We start from the raw sequence: 18731 nt of genomic DNA, 5'->3' as shown, positions 1-18731 counted from the left end.
GTTCCCCAGTCATGAGGTACTTTTGCATTGTCCTTAAAATCCAAAGCAGGAGACTCATTCTGAACATCTGAAAGTGCCAAGTGCCACATTCTTTATTCTCTCTAATGAAGAACATAAAGGATCTGAATCTAACAGTAAATTTTGCCTTTGCAGCAAGGCTCAGAACAAAGTTTTTTGTTTTTTTGTGTGTCTTTTTTTTGTAATAAGGGAGACTTGGCTCTTAATTTGTTCTCTTTGTATTTAGTTTGTACTATGTGTTAAAACATTATATGAGGCAACAAGCAAACAGCTCACTATCTTTTAAAAATTCACAGTCTAGCACTGGAACCAGGTGAACAAATGCTTTGAGGTCTGGTGTGGTAATGCCAGAGGCAGAATGTGTGGACAAAATACAAAGATGGCATAATTTGCTTTGTTACTAATCTTGGAGGGGTGGCAAGGTTATTGAACACTAATACTATCATGGACTGGGTCCTGGAGATTGGATACTTAATTTCTGTGGAAACATGCATTTCAGTCCACTTTGCATTTTTTCAATCTATCCTCCTTTGCCACCTAAGAAATCAGTGTGACAACCGGCAGTGGTAGAGTTAGTTGGGGAGAGCTTCCTGGAAGAAATGGCACCTGAGCTGGGTTGGACTAAACAAACATGCCAAGAAGGGTTTCCTGCAATAGGTGAGTGGAGAGAGAAGGATGTTATATTTATCTTATACCTCTTAGATATTGTCTGAGTCCTTGATGCACTTTTCTACTCAAGTAGGTAACAGTTCCAGGATATGGCCTATGGCTTGGATCATTGGGTTCTCAACTCAGTAGTCCCTTTTTGTAACAACTCTTCCTTAACACCTTATCATAGTGATTTTCAACCTTTTCCATCTCATGGCACACATAAAGTAATTACTAAAATTCTGTGGCACACCAAAAAATGCATTTTTTGAGGATCTGACAAAGAAATCTGTATAATTTGATTCGTTCACTTGGGATGGCTATTGGTGTGTTCTCTGTTGTCATTTTTTTTTTTTTTTGACAATCTTAGGGAAAAGAGGTCAGTGTCTCTGACAAAATAGTCAGCTATAGCATGTTTTAAAAATTCTTGCAGCACATTGTTTGAAAATTGCTGCCTCCTTAGAATGTTAAAATACAGTCCAGAAGTAATATAACTTTCCTGCATAAATATATTTTAATTCAATATGTTAGTTTACTGTAATATAAAGAAAAAAATAAATGTGAAGCAAAATAGCATATGTTTCAACATGTGAATGCTTGGGCAGGACTACAGGAAAGGTAAGTATCAGATGTGCATGCCCAGGCATAAATCACCTAGTGGGGAGGCTATTAAAAAATGCAGACTGTGGACAGGCATGTGGCAGTCCAAGACTCCAGTGCCATCAGCATTGAGTTAAGCCTCATCTCCCCCCGGCCCTAATCACGAAATCTGAAAGTGTATTCATTCCTCATTCATACAATTGTTGTACTACCCTCCCAGAAATGCAGTGGGTGTTAAAACACCCATGTAAAGCACAGTTAGGCCCTAGGCTCAGACAATCACACAGGCTTTTCAGCTGCATGAATGTCCAGTGCAGGAGTCCTCACTGAGCGAGACTCCATCAGCCTTGCAGGACAGCTATAATTCACAACCCCCCACGCCCCGCCACCCAGAATCACAATGACAATCAGAAAAAGGCTCCTGTAAGTTTTTAAATTTCCTGCTAAGTTCCACTGCCTAAAAGGATTAAGCTTAGAAGTCTGGGCTTTCCCGGTGGTTTGGGGACCTTGGGAAGGGATGGCAGCCAACAATTAGTTTCCTAGTCCCTTTGCCATGTCAATAATGGTGATTATGGCCATCAGCTTTGTTGATGTCCTCAGACCAGCAATGTCATTTAACACTAGAAACTGGATGTCACTGACTGAGTCCTAAAAAGGGGATATTTAATTTCCATTAAAACATGTATTTTTTTCTGCCCCTGGGATGCTTCTTTTGGTCATAGCTCAACTGAACTGCTCATGTTAAGTAAGGAATGACCAGATTATTCCATCATTTTCATTTTACCTTTGCTTTGTTTCCCACAGCAGTTATCCAGATTCCTCTTATTGTGCTTCTTTACTACTCATTGCTAATCTAATGAAGCAAACTAAGTTCTTAATAATGATGAGTCTGTCATCTAGAAAATCCTTTTGTTATTATCCATGCTTTAAAAGGCAGTCACTACTTTGTTGTTGATTTTTTTTTAAAAAAAAAAAAGGAAGAAAGAAATGAAAAAACAAACAGCTGGTGTTTAACGACTCCATCAGACCCAATTATAAAACATCAACTACTTACTTTGATTTGTGTGTATCCATGCCATGGGTATACTTAAAAACATTAGACCCCGCTAGAACTCATTTTGGCTTTGTTTATATTTGTCTTTTAAACATATAAGACTATTGATGGCACCTTACCAAGGTTGTAACCCCTTTATAATCATTAATTTTTAATCTGGAAAAAGAGTCTTGGAGGCAGCAAGACTCATCTATATATTTACTTGGATGCTCTAGTGAAACTATACAGGACTCCAGCTTTGGCTAAAATAACCCAGGAAAACCCTGTCAAAGGTTAGCAATGTGATATCTTCCTGCTTCCAAAAGCAGCAGCCCTTCATTTAAGATGCTTTTCCATTTAACTTAATTATCCCTGAACTTCCTGTTGAAGGTTTTGAAAAATATATGTGAGTGGCGGGGGGTGTTTAATATGTTAAGACTGCTCCTTTTCTGAATTTGGGTCTTTATGAAGCCTATCTTTGCATCCAGTTGGTTTATATTGTTAAATCACCATTGTCTATTTTTATGGGCAACTTTGTTTCGAGGTTTGCACCATTGGGTTTTCAGTAGTCTTTGTGTAGTTTTGCAGATTTTCAATAAAAATTAAGAAGTTATATCAAATGTCAGCGCTTGGCTGCTTCATGTCATCTTTTCTATTTTTTTTTTATTTTTTATTTTTTAGATTTACAGATATTAATGATTCTGCAGGAAAGCTAGACTTCAGCCGCCTCTCTCCATCTAAAAATGACTACTGGGCCATGCTGGCTTACAACCGGTCCAAACTCTGCAACATTCTTTTCTCCAATGAGCTTCATCGCCGCTTGTCCCCAAGAGGGGTCACCTCGAACGCAGTGCATCCAGGAAACATGTTGTACTCCTCCCTTCATCGCAACTGGTGGGTGTACACCCTGCTGTTCACCTTGGCCAGGCCTTTCACCAAGTCCATGGTAAGTGAACGACTTCGTCACCGCAGACCCATTCACTGTGCCTTTCTAAAGGGTCCTTGAGAAACCCAGGCGTGCTTTCTTCAGCCTTTCACCTCTTGGAATGATGAGTCTGGTCTTGCTAATCACATCATCAAGCCTATTAAAGCCATTGGAAAGGGCCCTTGAACACATTTCAATTGACTTTTGATTATGTGTGTCTCTCTAAAGGTGTCTCGAAGGGCTGGGTGGGAGATGTGGTTTCTCAGTATTGTGTTAGTGTGGCTAAAAGTCTTGATAGCAATTATTGGTTTTCGTTTGATGTGCTTTTATTTATTATTATTCAGAAAGTGCAGTGCTCGATAACTGTGTTTTGCATTAGTAGGTGAACAACATGGATTTGTGACTGTTGAATTATCAGATGATGTGATTCCTTTATTTCCACTGAGAATCTGTATCTGATGTTCCAAATTCTTTTCTTACTGGTTGTACACCTCTCCTGGGGTATACTTGGTTGGCTAGAAGTATGTTTTATTCTCTACTTCCCCAACAATGAATTATTTTGGATGAATCACACTATTGTGGTTAGATTTAGAAATGTTCACAAAGGTAACTATGACATTTTTATGTTTTTAATGGTCATATAACAACCATATCTAGAAACTTCCTCCATGAAAGTGTTTCAGTAAGAAGTAACTTGAATGAAGAATACACATTTGATGTAGTATTTTTCTAATCTGCAGACTTTAATCTGGCTATTTAGTATGATGGCCACTGACCACATATGGCTATTGAGCCCTTGAAAAATGAATAAAGAACTAAATTTTTAATTTGATTTAATGTAAATAGCTGCACATGCCTAACAGCCACCCTGTTGGAAAGCACAGTTCAATAATGTGCCCAGCACAGTGCCTGTGGTATGGAAGGTATGTGGCACTTCTTGCAATGATAGTTGTTATTCTTGTTGTGAATATTATCTTGGTCCTGAACAATATTTTGTAATTGCTGCCAATGAATACAGGGGTCACGGAACTAAAGAACTCTGTAAATTGGGAGTCTGCTGTTGGTGGTCAGGCGACTTTTATCCCTGAACTCAACGGCCCAGGGAGAGGGTTATAGGCAAGGTAGGGAGGGTGCTCATCTGGGGAGAGCTTGATTCTCCACCCTGTCGTCCATTTGGTCCCTGTGGAAACCACTGTGCTTAGACTTTTCATGTTCCTGTCCCAAGTGATCATCTTTTAAATGTCACAAATGTACTTTTTTAGATAAGCCTATGGATTAGGAAGGCTATAAAATATGTAGCTAAATTTAGATTCTTAGGAAAATTCTAGTAATATGTTTATACATGTAGGTATTTGGTGGTATTTCTTAGCCACTAGAGCTCCATATGAATAGGTGTATAAAGAGGGTGGGAACTCTGGACTGGTTTGTCAAACTCACAGCCAATCACTTCTCTTTCATAAACATTTAAGACTCTCAGAGGAGAAACCAGCAGGAGCATAAACCTGGGATCACTATATTTTACTGGCGGGATAGACGGGGCTTATTGGGAAAGTCACCATGTGTTTTATTCTTCTGTGTGCTGCTTCTGATTGCTTTTATCATGAGAAGACGTTTGTTTCATGGGTGAAGAGTGCACATTTGCCATTGTAATGCTAACACATTTTTGGAAATAAGCCATGCAGTTGCATTCCCATTCCCACTCATGGAAACTGTTGGATTCCTATCACCTCTTGTGCATTTCGACTTCAGAGAAAGTGTTTTCCCTTGACACTATTGTTGCCGGAGTATATATTCCATTGTACAAGGTCAAGGAAATAAGAGCTACAACTAGGCCTTGTGCTTGGAAGCCCTGCGTGGGCTTCTCCCCCACAGACGGCTCCCTGAAGTATTAAACAGCAGTATTGTAATATCAGTGTCCCTTTTTTATTTGCAGTGACTTGCTGTGACTATGGTGATTTTAGTTACAGTAATTAGGTCACCCTTCATGGAGTCAGGCTATTTTAAGTGCCTCTTTAAGGAATATTGTTGCAGATCAGTAATTTTACAATTGGATGTTCTTGTGTAACTTTATTAAATGTAATCTGTCTTTTAAATGTTGCCCTTTTACAGTTATACATTTCTAATTGTTGCTGTAAATGCATTATCACTTTGAAATTAATTAATTTTTCCATTTTGGCCGCCTGCAGTATAATAATCACTAATGAGAAACTCATAGGGATTAATTTTCAGCTCAGCGACCCCCACTGGTAAAGCGTGTTTCTGCCCCCTCTTACTCTTGAGGTCTAGGGGACAAGACAGAGTCTTGAGGATCCCGGGGAAGAAGTTGTGTGCTCTCCAATTTATGATAAAATAACAGTAGTGGATAAAATAGTAATGGAGTTTTTTTCATGTTTAAAAAAGATGCAAGATTCCTCAAATAGCTGCTATTGAAACATCTTTAAGGAAACTGATGTTTGCTGGGAACTTTTAAATAATGAAGTCACATACAGCATGTGTGTGCTGTCTTTTTATTTTCTGTCTCTTTATGCAATTAAAATATTCTAAAATTATATTTTGTATATGTATACATGAATATACATTGTATGTTAGTCTATAAGATATATTCATGTATACATATTGCTTTATGAGGCTTAATTCACAAAACCTGGCATACTGTATTTTCAAGGATAATTTTGCTACCTGCAGTTGTTGCCCAGTGGGTTGGCTTTAGATTCCTGGCATACTCTCAGTAAGGTGCAACTTAGCAGTGTAAGCTGGGCACCATGATGCTTCCTGTATCAGCATATGGATCTTTAGGTATCTCATAACCCTTCTGCAGTGATGGAATTATTACCCTCATTTTGCATTTAGAAGCACAGAGAACTTGCCCAACTTGTTCAAGCAAATGGTATTTCAGCCTCAGAACCTTCGTCATCTATTCCCAAGTCCACTTTCTGCATCAGTGCCCCACAGTACCCCTGCCACAGATATCTAGTTGTGCAGTTATGTTTTCTTCTTAACATGTTTGAAAGAGCCTTCGTGAAATTAACCCTCCACCCCTCCATTTCCCCCCACATAAGCTTTCAGTTCTGGTAAACAGCATCCTAGGCCCCAGCCAGCCCTGTGCACATCCCTATGTAAATCTGAAGCTGAGCACCATCACGTGCTTCTTAGGGTGTTTTGTGCAACCAAATATTTGTGTTGGCAGGTAACAGTAGAAAGAATATCATGTGTTAGGGGAGCAAGAGCTTAGCAGATGTTTTAGAGAACTACATTTTCAAATCATTTTACATTAAAAAAGAGCTTGAGTTGGTAGAACTTTTGAAAAGATTGGGTTACGTTTCCTGTGGCCGTGTAAAGCCAGGCATTGTGCTGAGTTTTAACAGATGTTCAGCTACCCTGTTAATGGACGGGCCTGCAATGCCGGTTCTGTTGCAAAGTTATAAATTAAACTAGAAAAAGCACAAGATGTCATTCTCCTAACCTTCGGGAAAGCCAAGCTGGGTAATTCTGCCCTTGAATAACCTGCTGCAGGGTGATTTATAGTTGGACAATTTAAAACATAATGAAGGAGATAATAGATGTTGATTTGTTCTTTAAATTAGTATTTTAGAAAAATACTCTCCCCCTCTCCCCTTTAAATACCTCCAGCTGACTACACCCCAGATACTGTCAAGGACATCCCCCAACCCCCTTGAATCTCTTGGCACATGGAGTAGAAAGCAGGGACCTTTTTCTGTTGGGAGGAGGAAATATGATTTTCAGAGTAGAAATTTCAGCCTGTTCTTGATTAATCTAAATATTTTGAGACTTCCTAGTGAGGGCTGATTCTCTGGCTGCCATGCTCTTGCCCATTTAAAAGTGTTAGAGAAGCAGACTCTGAGGACCTTCATGGCTGGGCCACACTTGAGCTTTCCTGCAGACGTGCACAGAGGACCTGGTGGCTGAATTCCTCTCCTCACTGAGGCCACATCCCTGCAGCCTCAACATCCTTCTTACAGCATTATCACTAGCAGTGGTTTTATTAGTCATGGCTCAATTCTGTCTGGAGTTTTACAATTTACAGTGTTTGTTCAATTCAGAGTCCAAGGAATATGGTAGAGCAAAAAAGAGTGAAGGGTTTAGCATCATTAGGCCTGTGTTTAAAACTCAGGTTTCTCCTCTTTTTTAGTTGTATAATTTTGAAATTATTCAGCCTCTTGGGGGCTTCTTTTCTACATTACTTGACATGTTTTGGACTGTGAGTTACTAAGATGCAGTTAAAAGTGGTTGGAATAATAGAGATCTGTTTTTCTCATTGATCCAGGGGCCGCAAGGCAGCCAGGGATGCGTTTGGCTCCTGTATGTAGGCAGCTCCTTTGTGATGGTGTTGCCTCTTTCCTTCTGCTTATAAAATGGCTGCAGCAGTGCCAGCCATTGTATCCTACAAGATAATGTCTGAAGACAGGATAGTAGGGATCGGGCCCCTCCTCCTATGCCTCTGTCTCAGAGTTATCCTCCCTGGGAGACTTCCTCTCAGCTCACTGGCCAGGATTGAGTCACTTGTCCATCCTAGGTGCAGGGGAAGCTGAGAAAGTGCATTCCTGGCATTTTGTGTTTCTAGGGCTGGAGGGGAGATCTGATGGCAAGGAAAACGGGTAGAATAATGGCTTTGAATTGAATAGGTGTGCATATAGTTTTGTCACTGACAAGGCTGAATGCTATTTTATTGGGTCACTGTGAAAGCAAGTGAGGATTGAGTGGAAGGCACCTGGCCATATCTGGCCCCCTTCCTCTCAACCAGTTTTACCTCTAGCCACTTTCAGCCTCTTTCTCCTTTCCTTGTCAGGCTGTTGAAGCAGACTGTTCTTTAGTCCAGAGCTCTCCTTTCCTCCACTCTCACGTTCTACTTGTCCTTCAAAACTCAATCCAAACGTTACACCTCAAGAGAGCATTAGGTCAAGATTTGCTCATATGAGCCAGTACCTATAATAATATCTGATGCATAAAGCGCTCCATAAACATGTCCTGAATGAGTACATGAAGGACCCCCGAAATTTCTCCTTCATAGCATTGAACACAAATAATTTCTGTAGTTTGTATTTCATGGCTGACTCCCACATTCCTGAAAATGCTATTTTTGCCTTCACACCACTGTATCCTGGTCCATAAAGTAAATGCTCACTAAAATTTGTAAATGAATAAATGAAAGATGATTACGTACTTAATGAATGAGAGTTATTAATATATTCCTTATCATTAGCCTCCCTGACATGCAGAGGTTTGCAGTTGAGGGTGTAGATAAAGAAATGGGGGAGGCTAGAGGACCTGCCCAGAGTCACACAGCTAGTACATGGCAGGACTGGGACCAGAACCAAGGACCCCTGACTCCTTATGGAGTGACACAGGAAGGATCTACCCAGAGGTGTGTGTAGGGAAGGGAAATATGTAAGGGGAGAACAGCATGGTATAGGAAAGATAGGATAAGCTTTAGAGCTAAGCAGCTCTCGGGTCAAACCCCAGCTCTGCCCCATGCTAATTCTTGGGCACATTTTATAACCTGATTAAGATTCTCTTGTAAGAGGGGGATGTTGTACCTACCACATGGACTTGTGCTGATGCTTGGAGACCATGAATGTACAACATCTACCTAGAAGGTACTAGATGCTCAGTAGACATTAACTTGTATTTTTATTTTTGCCTGTGTTGAGAATTAAAGATCATAATATATAGGAATGCTAGATACTCAGTAAACATCTATTATTATTGTTGTTACTGTTACTATTATTATTGTCATTATATTTTCAGATAAGAAAAGGCTTGTCTGCCCATTGCCTATAGATGCCTATTCTCCAAATGATGGCTCCATGTCTGTCACAGACGGTCTCTTTCTCCCGTAAACACATCATGTACAAGTCTAAATAAGCACTGAGCAACATCAAAATGGAAGCTAGAATTAGAAGGGCTTCCATGGTGCATAATATAAGCTCTCCTGGCTGCTGTTTAAAGCCACCAACAGCACACCTTAGCTTTGAGGATAGATCAGCCTTCTCTTGTAAAAACAAAGACAAGGAAACTATGTCCTGCTTTGTGAGGCCATCGCATCTCATTGCTGTATTTTCTCAGCCTTGCTTTTCAGTATTCTAAGTCTGGTTAGGCCTTTGTTCCTGAAGGAGCAACTGAGAGGGGAAAAGTGACTATCTGACCTCAATATGTATGACAAATTATTTAATGAACATTTAACCAAGATTTGAAATTCTCCCAGTTTTATTTTCCTCCTTTCCTTTTCTTCCATGTCCCCATTGGCATCTCGGTAATGCATTGCCTTTTCTTAACTCTCTTTCTGGCTCTTTCATTACTTCTAAGTTAGTGGTGCCTCCTTTGATCTTCCCCCCTTTCAACTTCCTTTCCTCCAATTTCATACTTCTTTCCAGTGAGTTTTGGCTGTCGAGCTGCGGAGACATTGGAGGCTGGCACGATTAAACAGATGCCAGGCGTTTGTGCTGCCCCGTGATGATGTTTCTGAAATGTTTCTTCTATGAACCTTGATTCTCGTATAACTACCCGGGCACGTTGGTTTTTCCTTGTGAGGTGGGGAAGGTAATGTTTTTCTGGCAGCAATATAGGGAACTCAAATCTGGTATTCTGAATTATTCAGAAACTAAAATCCATACCCTCCCACCTTCTTATTACTCTAAGATTAATGAAGATTTGAAAATCAGCTGAGGACATATTCTCAGGTGACACGAGAGCCTACTTAGTGCCAGGCTCCACGCTCCTGGGTTTACATCTTTATACTTTGTCTCACATAATGTCATTTTAGAGTTAGCTCTCAATACACGATGGTGTGTCTCTGAGCAAGTCTCTTACCATCTTCGGGCCTCAGTTTTCTTACCTGTAAAATGAGTCGGTTAACCAAGGTTAGTTGTCCCAAAGCTTTGGATGTCACAGAACAGTGTAATTGAAAAGGAAATTAAATAGGGAGACTGACGCAGGTTCATACTTTTTATTCTCAAATCTCTGGATGAGAACACACTCACCAACATCGGTTATCTCCACTATATAAAATAATAGGTATTTTACTGCCCAAAACTGTGCAGGACGATTGGGAAAAGAAGCAGTTCTTTCAATTGAATATATTTAACTTAAGGTCTAATTCATTGCAGTCTCACTGTTGGTGATGTTGTCCTTGTTGAAAATGCTGGGCTTACACTTGGGAATACCTGGCCTGGAAGATTCCACGGGTACTGTTTCTGCTCCAAAATTCCTTGGAGAATCTTTTGGATCCAGATTCCAAACTTTCAGTAATGCTAATGGCATCTCAACACTAGTTCAGTAAGGAGCCTGCGGTGAGACCGTCTGCGACATGCAGACCCCTCAGGACTCTCCACAGTGGAGTGAAGGGAAACAGGGTGATGCAGCTCTGAATTGAGGTGTCAGCTGACCCCTCACAAGCACTGGCTTCAGCCTGTGCCCTTTTCTGACTATGGCACCCCATCTACTTATTTCACAGTTTCTGTGGGTCTGGAACCTGGGTGTGGCTTAACTGGGCCCTGTGCTTTAGGGTCAACTCTCAGGTTACAAACAAGGCGTCAGCCAGGCTATAGCCATTCAAGGCTCAGTTGGAGAAAGTCCACTTCCAAGCTCAAGTGCTTGCTGGCAGAGATCAGTTCCTTGGGGCCTAGTAGAATGAGGGCTGGGGTTCCTCTCTGTTGTTTAGCGGGAGGCCCCTCTCTGGGTTCCTTGCCACAGTGGCCTCTCCAGCATGGCAGTTTACTTTATCAAAGTGTGTAAGCTAAGAAGGAAATAAACCTACGAGCAGGACAGAAGTCACAGTCCTGTGTCACCTCACCACCGAGGTGACATCTCATTACCATTCCCCATTCTGTTTACCAGAAGCAAGTCACTGGGACTGACCCTCTCATGGGAGAGGATTTCATAGTGGCCTGAATACTAGAAGCATTGGGGCCCATCTTAGCGGCTGCCTGTCACTTTTTACAAGTTCAGTGGGGTTTTCTGTTTTATTTTTACTTTCTTGGTCTTTTGTGTGTGTGTGCCTTTTGGTAGGCTATCTGGTGGCAGATTTACTCATAGGCTTTAATATTTTTTGGCCTTAAGCTTTCCTTATTGACACATTTATCTTTGCCTTGCTATTCTCCTATTTGCATTCTTCCTGTATTCTTGTCCTCCTTTCTGGGCTAACAGAGATACCAGATGTACCATTTTGTTTTTTATATATGTATGTCAAGTATTTGTTTTCATACTGCTTTATTACAAGGGGTCTTGTTAATCAATGGCCCAAACTTTCCTTCGAAAGAAACATTCACAGCCAAGTTTTGATTTGAGTTTCAAAAATAAGCCAGAAACCCTGGACTCTTTTTAAGCCATAAAGGTAGATAAAGCTCACTGATCATTTTAAAGCCCATGTAGAATATTATTCCAGACTAAGTATAGTCTTGAGGATTTGGTTGTTGTTGTTGTTTCTTTGGGGTTTGTTGTATTAAATATATTTCTAAGGGAAAAAACTTTCATTTTGCTGTTTTCAGAAAATATTGTAGAGATTGATTTGGAATGCTGGTTTGGTTTTCATGGTGTAAAGCCTGTTAAACTTTATAATAAGTTAAGTTTCTTATTTAGTAATATTCTCATTTCCCCTGTGAAATATCAAGCTCTTTTACTGAATCGGGACTCTTTGTTTCTACACATTTTGCCTTGTATGGACTCTGCACCTTTGAAACATCTCATCCTCAAGTTTCATAGGATGGGGTCTCTTTAATCATTTACATTTTGCAAAAAGAAAGTGAAATATTCTTCAAGAAGCCAAAGTAATCCACGGGAATGTATGGTGTTTGTTCAGCTGGATATCTTATTTATTTGAAGTACTGAGAGAAATCTCTTCTGACTGCTCAAAAAAGGGAAGAATAAACAGTGAGACTGTCCAAGTAATCTGAGCTAGAAAGTCCCTCCTTTCACAGGAACATTATAAAAAGTATATTCACTGGGTCCAAAAAAAATACTGTATATCTACTACTGAGACCTGCATAATGTTTTCTTAGTATTCTCACTCTTTAAAAGAAAAAGAAACTATAAAATCTTGGAACTTTGAAATATTTTTGATATTTTAATATGCCTGGGCAGGTGAATGCAATAAGTCTGTTTTTCCTTCTTAGAACATAGCATTTCTCATTAGATTTTGTGTATTCTCTGTATAATTTGTCCCTTTGTTGATTTTCCATAACCATAAAAGACCAAGTAATGAAATTAGCGTGGATGAAATCTCTGTATTAACCCTGAACAGATTTCCTATAAAGGAGGCATTAGACATTTAAAAAGTCAGAGGGATGGGGGTCGGGAGGAGGGATGTGGGGAGAGGTGGAGAAGATAAAGGGGATAGATAAATGGTGGTGGAAGGAGACTTAACTTAGGATGGTAAACACACAGTACAACATAAAGATGATGTATTGTAGAATTGCATACCTGAAACCTGTATAATTTTATTAGCCAATGTCACCTGAATAGATTAAAAAAAAAAAGACATTTAAGAGAAAAAAAATTTATTTCAAAAGAATTAGATTCTGGAGTACACCCAGTCTGGAAGGTAATATAGATTTTTTTTTCTCTCTTTTTGTTTTCTCTGTACCACCCATTGGGAATGAGCTGGCATATTTCTTGTGGATGGAAGGGTCTTTTCTCGGCTATAGTATGCTTTTCCTGTAACGTTAAGCCTGTTTATCTCATTTTCCAATCCCACTTTCTCTCATTGCCAGGCTCAAGGCTCTGTTGGATTCATATTTTGAAAAACTTAAAAACTTAAAAATTTAAAATTAAGCTTATCTTTGCCTAAGTCCATTGACACATCTACATGGTCTCTGTAATGAGACGAGTTGATGTGTGTTGGATGCAGTATGGGAGTTTCACTGTGAGTGTTCTCTGAATAAGTGTAGGTCTAGAGGACAAAGGAAAGCAATAATAACAACAAAAACAACAGCTCATGTTTATTAGAACTTACCTGTGCCAAGTAAGCCCTGTTCTAAGTACCTTTGTGTGTTAACTCACTCATTTCCCATAGTCCATTACCAACATCATATAGTGGATTGGAGCTAAGATGAGCACGTTGCTGTATTTTGTTGAAGACGAATGTTTTGTGATATAGCAGAAACCCCAAACATGGGCTTTGAAGTTGAAGAAACTAGCTCCAAATTCCAGCCTTTCCTTCTAGTGACCCCTGTCACCGTGGGCAAGTCACACTAAGCACCTCGAGCTTTCATTTTCTTTGTAAATGGAGAATATAGTTCTCACATCTTCGGATTGTTGGAGGATTAAGGCACAGCTCAACCCCAGGGCTATAGTAGACACTCAGGAAATACTAATTTTCTTTGTATTTTATCAGTCAATGTAAACTTCCCTGTAAATGTACTGATTTCTAAGGACATAGAGAAAGCTGTTGTCAAGGATGTTGTATTACATGACCGCAAAACATAGGAAGTTATGCCACTGCATGTGAGATATACCCTTAAACTCTGAATTCCAAGAAAAACCCCGGAGAAATTCCACAATGCCTTCTGCTTGATAACGAAATGATAACATAATGTATTGTTGGAGCTCCTGGTCTATTTTATGCATTTTCAGATCATTAATGCTATTGGTTAACATAATCAACTTCCTCCAGTTTTTAGTGACTGAGATATTTCGTTCACCTTATCCTACACTTGATCTTTCTTTAAGTCACCTTAGATCTATTTTTGGAGGCAAGTCACATATGAATTAATAAAGTAACTCAGATTACACTACAGGCATATCCCACAGAGCCTCTTAACGATACCCCAACAAGAACAACTTTATCTTAGTTTATACTTTGGACATATTTTCCATGCTTGACAAAGAGATTATTTGATATAAAACCTGAAAAAAAGTGGACGTATTATTAAAACTATTTTGTCTTCAGAATTTTGGAAAGCATAATCCTATTACTGCCTTCTATCTAGCAGTATGCTAGCTACCTAGATAATATATCTTTTAATCAGATGTATATGTATTTTTGTGTGTGGAAGCATGTAATCACCATTCTTCAAGGATCTAATTAATATTCCTATTCCTTTTTTGGTCTTATTCTTTCTATTTCTGGACTATTTTTTCCCCCCTAATCCCACTATTGTTTTTCAGTGAGCTATTTATGTTTTGAATATATATTTGTGAGAAATTTTTTTAGCATTCACTTTATTTAAGATGGTTTATAAAGACATCAGGAGCTAGAATAGCAGTGCATATGGACATGTACAAAGAGTAAGTGTCCCATAAATTGTTTTTTCTTTGTTTGGTTCTTACATCATGTAGCTGTGCATTTAGAAAACCTGTTTGGGGGAAGGGAGTGGTAAAACCAGTTATTTTAGCCTGCTATTTTGATCCTGAGACTTAAAAAAAAAAAAACACCTCTGTGTTTATGAATAAAACATTTTAATCAGAACTATATCAACACTGATCAATTTTTTTTCGTGGAAATCTAATACAGGGTGAATTCCATTAAGTCAATTAAATACCTTGATTAACATATATGGTCAATTAATTTATGACAACGGAGCCAGGAACATTCAACGGGGAAAGGACAGTCTCTTTAATAAGTGGTATTGGGAAAACTGGACAGCCACATGCAAAAGAATGAAAATCGACCACTATCTTGCACCATACAAAAATATTAACTCAAAATGGATTAAAGAGTTGAATATAAGACCTGAAACCATAAACTCCTAGAAGAAAACTTAGGCAGTCAGCTCCTTGACATAGGCCTAGCAATGATTTGTTAAAATTTGACACCAAAAGCAACAAAAGGAAAAAAATATGTGCGAGTATATCATACTAAAAAGCTTTTGCACAGTAAAGGAAATCCAACAGAATGAAAAGGCAGTTTACTGAGTGGGAGAAAATATTTGCAAATTGTGTGTCTGATATGTGGCTAATATCCAAATATATAAAGAACTCTTACAACTCAATAGCAAAAACAACAACAACAACAAAAAAACAACAACCATACAAATAAAATAAAATAAAAAAACCTAATTAAAATGGGCATAAGGTCTGAATAGACATTTTCTCAAAGAAGACATACAGATGGTCAGCAGGTAGGAAAGGATGCTCAACATCATTAATCATCAGGCAAATATAAATGAAAATCACAATGAGATATCACCTCACACTAGTTAGAATGGCTATTATAAAAGAAGATGGGGGATAACAAGTGTTGGTGTGGATGTAGAGAAAAGGGAACCATGGTGGGAATGATTTGATGCGCCTGCTATGGAAAACTGTATGGAGGCTCCTCTAAAAATTAACAATAGAACTACCATTTGACACAGCTATTTCACTTTGGGGTATTTACCTGCAGAAAACAAAACACTAACTTGAAAAGCTATATGAACCCCCATGTTCATTGCAGAATTTTTTAAAATGGCCAAGACGCAGAAACAACTTTAAGTATCCATGTTCTTCAACCATTAAAAAAATGAATTCTTGCCATTTGTGTCAACATGGGTGGACACTGTGGGTATTAAGCTAAGTGAAATAAGTCAGAAAAAATAAAGACAAATACCATATGACCTCTCTTAAATGTGGAATTTAAAGAACAAACAACGATCTCATAGACCAGTGGTCGGCAAACTCATTTGTCAACAGAGCCAAACAACGATTGAAATTTCTTTTGAGGGCCACATTTTTTAAACTTAAACTATATAGGTAGGTACATTGTTATAAACTTAATTAGGGTACTCCTAAGGCTTAGGAAGAGCCACACTCAAGGGGCCAAAGAGCCCCATGTGGCTCTCGAGCTGCAGTTTGCGGACCACTGTGGTGGCTCTCAACCTTGGCTGCACATTAGAATCACCTGGGAATCTTTTTAAAATCCTGATTTCTGGGCCTCATCCTCCAGAAATTCTGTTTCTTTGTTATGGGGTGAGGCCACAACATTAGTAACAAAGAAACAGAATTTCCGGAGGATGAGGCCCAGAAATCAGGATTTTAAAAAGATTCTCAGGTGATTCTAATGTGCAGCCAAGGTTGAGAACCACTGTCATAGACACAGAGGACACATCAGTAGTTGCCAGAGTCAGGTGGGAGAAAGGGTAAACTGTTTTGTTTCTTTTTAGTTTAAATAAATTGTTTTAAATAAAAATAAACAAATAAATAATACCTTGATCCAGTTTTTAAATAGTACAAAGATAGATGATAGTCAAGCTGATGCTTTAAAAAAACAAATAACTTTACTGAAATTGTTTTAACCAGGATTGATTTTTTTCCCCATATGTATTTTACGGTGAAGATTTCATGACTTGTTTTCTGTATACACCAAATTTTACAGTTTTTTCTGGCATTTTCCTTTTGTGTCAGCCATTTCCAGCAAACCCACAGTTTGAGATTGAGCATATCTAATTTCACCAGGTGACATTTTTGTCACGAACATTTTATGGTGGTTATTGCAACCAGAAATATATGTTATTAATTTGATAAAAGACCAATGTTCATTTTTTAGCTGATATCTAAAAAATTCCTCAGTAAGTCCACTTCAGTATTCTGGGTTTCTCTGTTACCCAGGGTTGTTCTTTGAGCATGTTGCTAATCTGATGCTTTCTCACACTTCCAAAGGCTCCATGACTTTGGAACCCGTGCACTTTCTGTGTTATGGCAGAGCAGATAGTTAACGACAAATCAAGATGCCCCATTGTTGCTCCAGAAGTGTCTTTCTAACTTTTTTTAATTACTGTCCAAATTTTTATGCCACAGCCCATTATATGTATACTTATGTATATACATGTATGTCTGTCTGTTCATATAATATGCATGTGTGTGAGTATGTGTCTGAAACAAAAGTTTTATGAAACAATATTCTAATGATGGGCCATGTCCTCTGCTGTTTTCTTCCAGTTTGTATTTCATCTTTTAAAGTGTTGATTGTGACCCAGTTTCATGACCATTCACTGTATAGCAATCTGTCCTTTGAAAATCGATACTCTATAACTATTTATTCTGCTCCCATCTGATAACTGTTCATTGAATGCCTCGTGCTCAGACTTAAGGGGTAGAAAATGCAAAAGTGAGCAAGTCATTATTCTTGGCCTTTGGGCACTTACGTTAAATGGGACCGAGATGAAAAATATGTTAGACTGAGGTGAGATGGGTACCACTGGACACATAGTGCTTTTCTGTCTTGTAGGTAGAGACAAGAGTAGTCCGATAAAGTTCCAGAAAGGAAATGATATCTTTACTGAACCTTGAAGAATATGTGGAAGGTGAACATGCAGACACCAAAAGGAGAAAATTTTAGGTAGACTTCGCAGCAATGGTAGGGCTAGGACTAAGATTAGGGACAAAATTAAGGAATACTAAAAACTTGTAATCAAGATAAACAGAAATTTAATACAACATTTCAAAAAATCAAAATTCATGTGAAAAGAATGATGAACAAAAATGTTGATTTTAAATCAAGACAGGTCAATGTTACACAAAAAGCTCGGGTAATGAACATGAATTTGTGGTGGCTATGCAGGAGATGAATGCAAAAGTAGGTCACTGAGGGCTTTCTAAGGACTTGGGATCTTATGATCTCATATTTGAATTGATGTAATGGCAATAAGACAATGATGATACAAGAAACTAATATTTTTGAGCTGTTGCTCTCTGCCAGGGTCCTCTGTGTTATGTATCTATCTCTCACGTTGTTTCTTTGAGAATGGTATTCGTGTGAATATTAAGGGGTTTTGAAGGGAATGAATGACCGGCTCAAGGTCACATAATTAAAAGGCACTGAGTGCAGATTCAAGCCCTTTCCAATGGAGTGAAGTGCCCAGGCTCTAGCTCCCTACTGCCTACAGCCTTTACTGGCTCCAGGTTGTACTGGGCTTCAAAACAGCCATTTTTATGGCAGTGGGGAAGTAGGTTTGAAAGAGGAAGGTGTTTTTAGCACAACGACAAATAATGAGGCTGAGAGAGTTGACGTTCTAGAAATTTTGTAGGCCTGTACGTAAATAGTGTTGGGGGCCAGGGGCCCTAATGTTCCAGAGTAGAAGTAGAAGCAACTTTTAATGTGTTAACTGAATATGGGACATAAATGGGTATAAATACACATGGAATATATAGATGTGTGGATGGATTTGTTGGTATTCATATATATATATATATATATATATATACACACACATATATATATACACACACATATATATATATATACACACACATATATATATATGTTTAAACAAACAAAAGAAACCATCTGATATTTGTTTTTTTTTTTTTTAATTAAATCTTTATTGTTCAGATTATTACATTTGTTCCTCTTTTTTTCCCCCCCATAACTCCCCTCCTCCCAGTTCCCGCCCCACCCTCCGCCCTCACTCCCCACCCGCTGTCCTCATCCATAGGTGCACGATTTTTGTCCAGTCTCTTCCCACATCTCCCACACCCCTTTCCCCCCCAGGAATAGTCAGTCCATTCCCTTTCTATGTCCCTGATTCTATTATAATCAACAGTTCATTCTGTTCATCAGATTATTTATTCACTTGA

General features: G+C 38.7%; 1 protein-coding gene across 1 annotated transcript in view; it reads left to right on the top strand.

Moving 5' to 3' along the window:
• The window catches only part of WWOX (WW domain containing oxidoreductase), a 930714-nt gene that overhangs the window by 274958 nt on the left and 637025 nt on the right, over nucleotides 1–18731 (top strand). The window contains exon 8 of the mRNA XM_036345466.1: nucleotides 2981–3245. Within this exon, the coding sequence (XP_036201359.1) occupies nucleotides 2981–3245 (265 nt within the window). The remainder of the gene's footprint in view (nucleotides 1–2980; nucleotides 3246–18731) is intronic.

This window comes from Myotis myotis, unplaced genomic scaffold (genome assembly GCF_014108235.1).
Source record: "Myotis myotis isolate mMyoMyo1 unplaced genomic scaffold, mMyoMyo1.p scaffold_m19_p_19, whole genome shotgun sequence".
Taxonomy (NCBI): Eukaryota; Metazoa; Chordata; class Mammalia; order Chiroptera; family Vespertilionidae; genus Myotis; species Myotis myotis.
The sequence above is the reverse complement of the archived record's forward strand: the minus strand, read 5'-3'. Positions and strand labels throughout refer to the sequence as shown.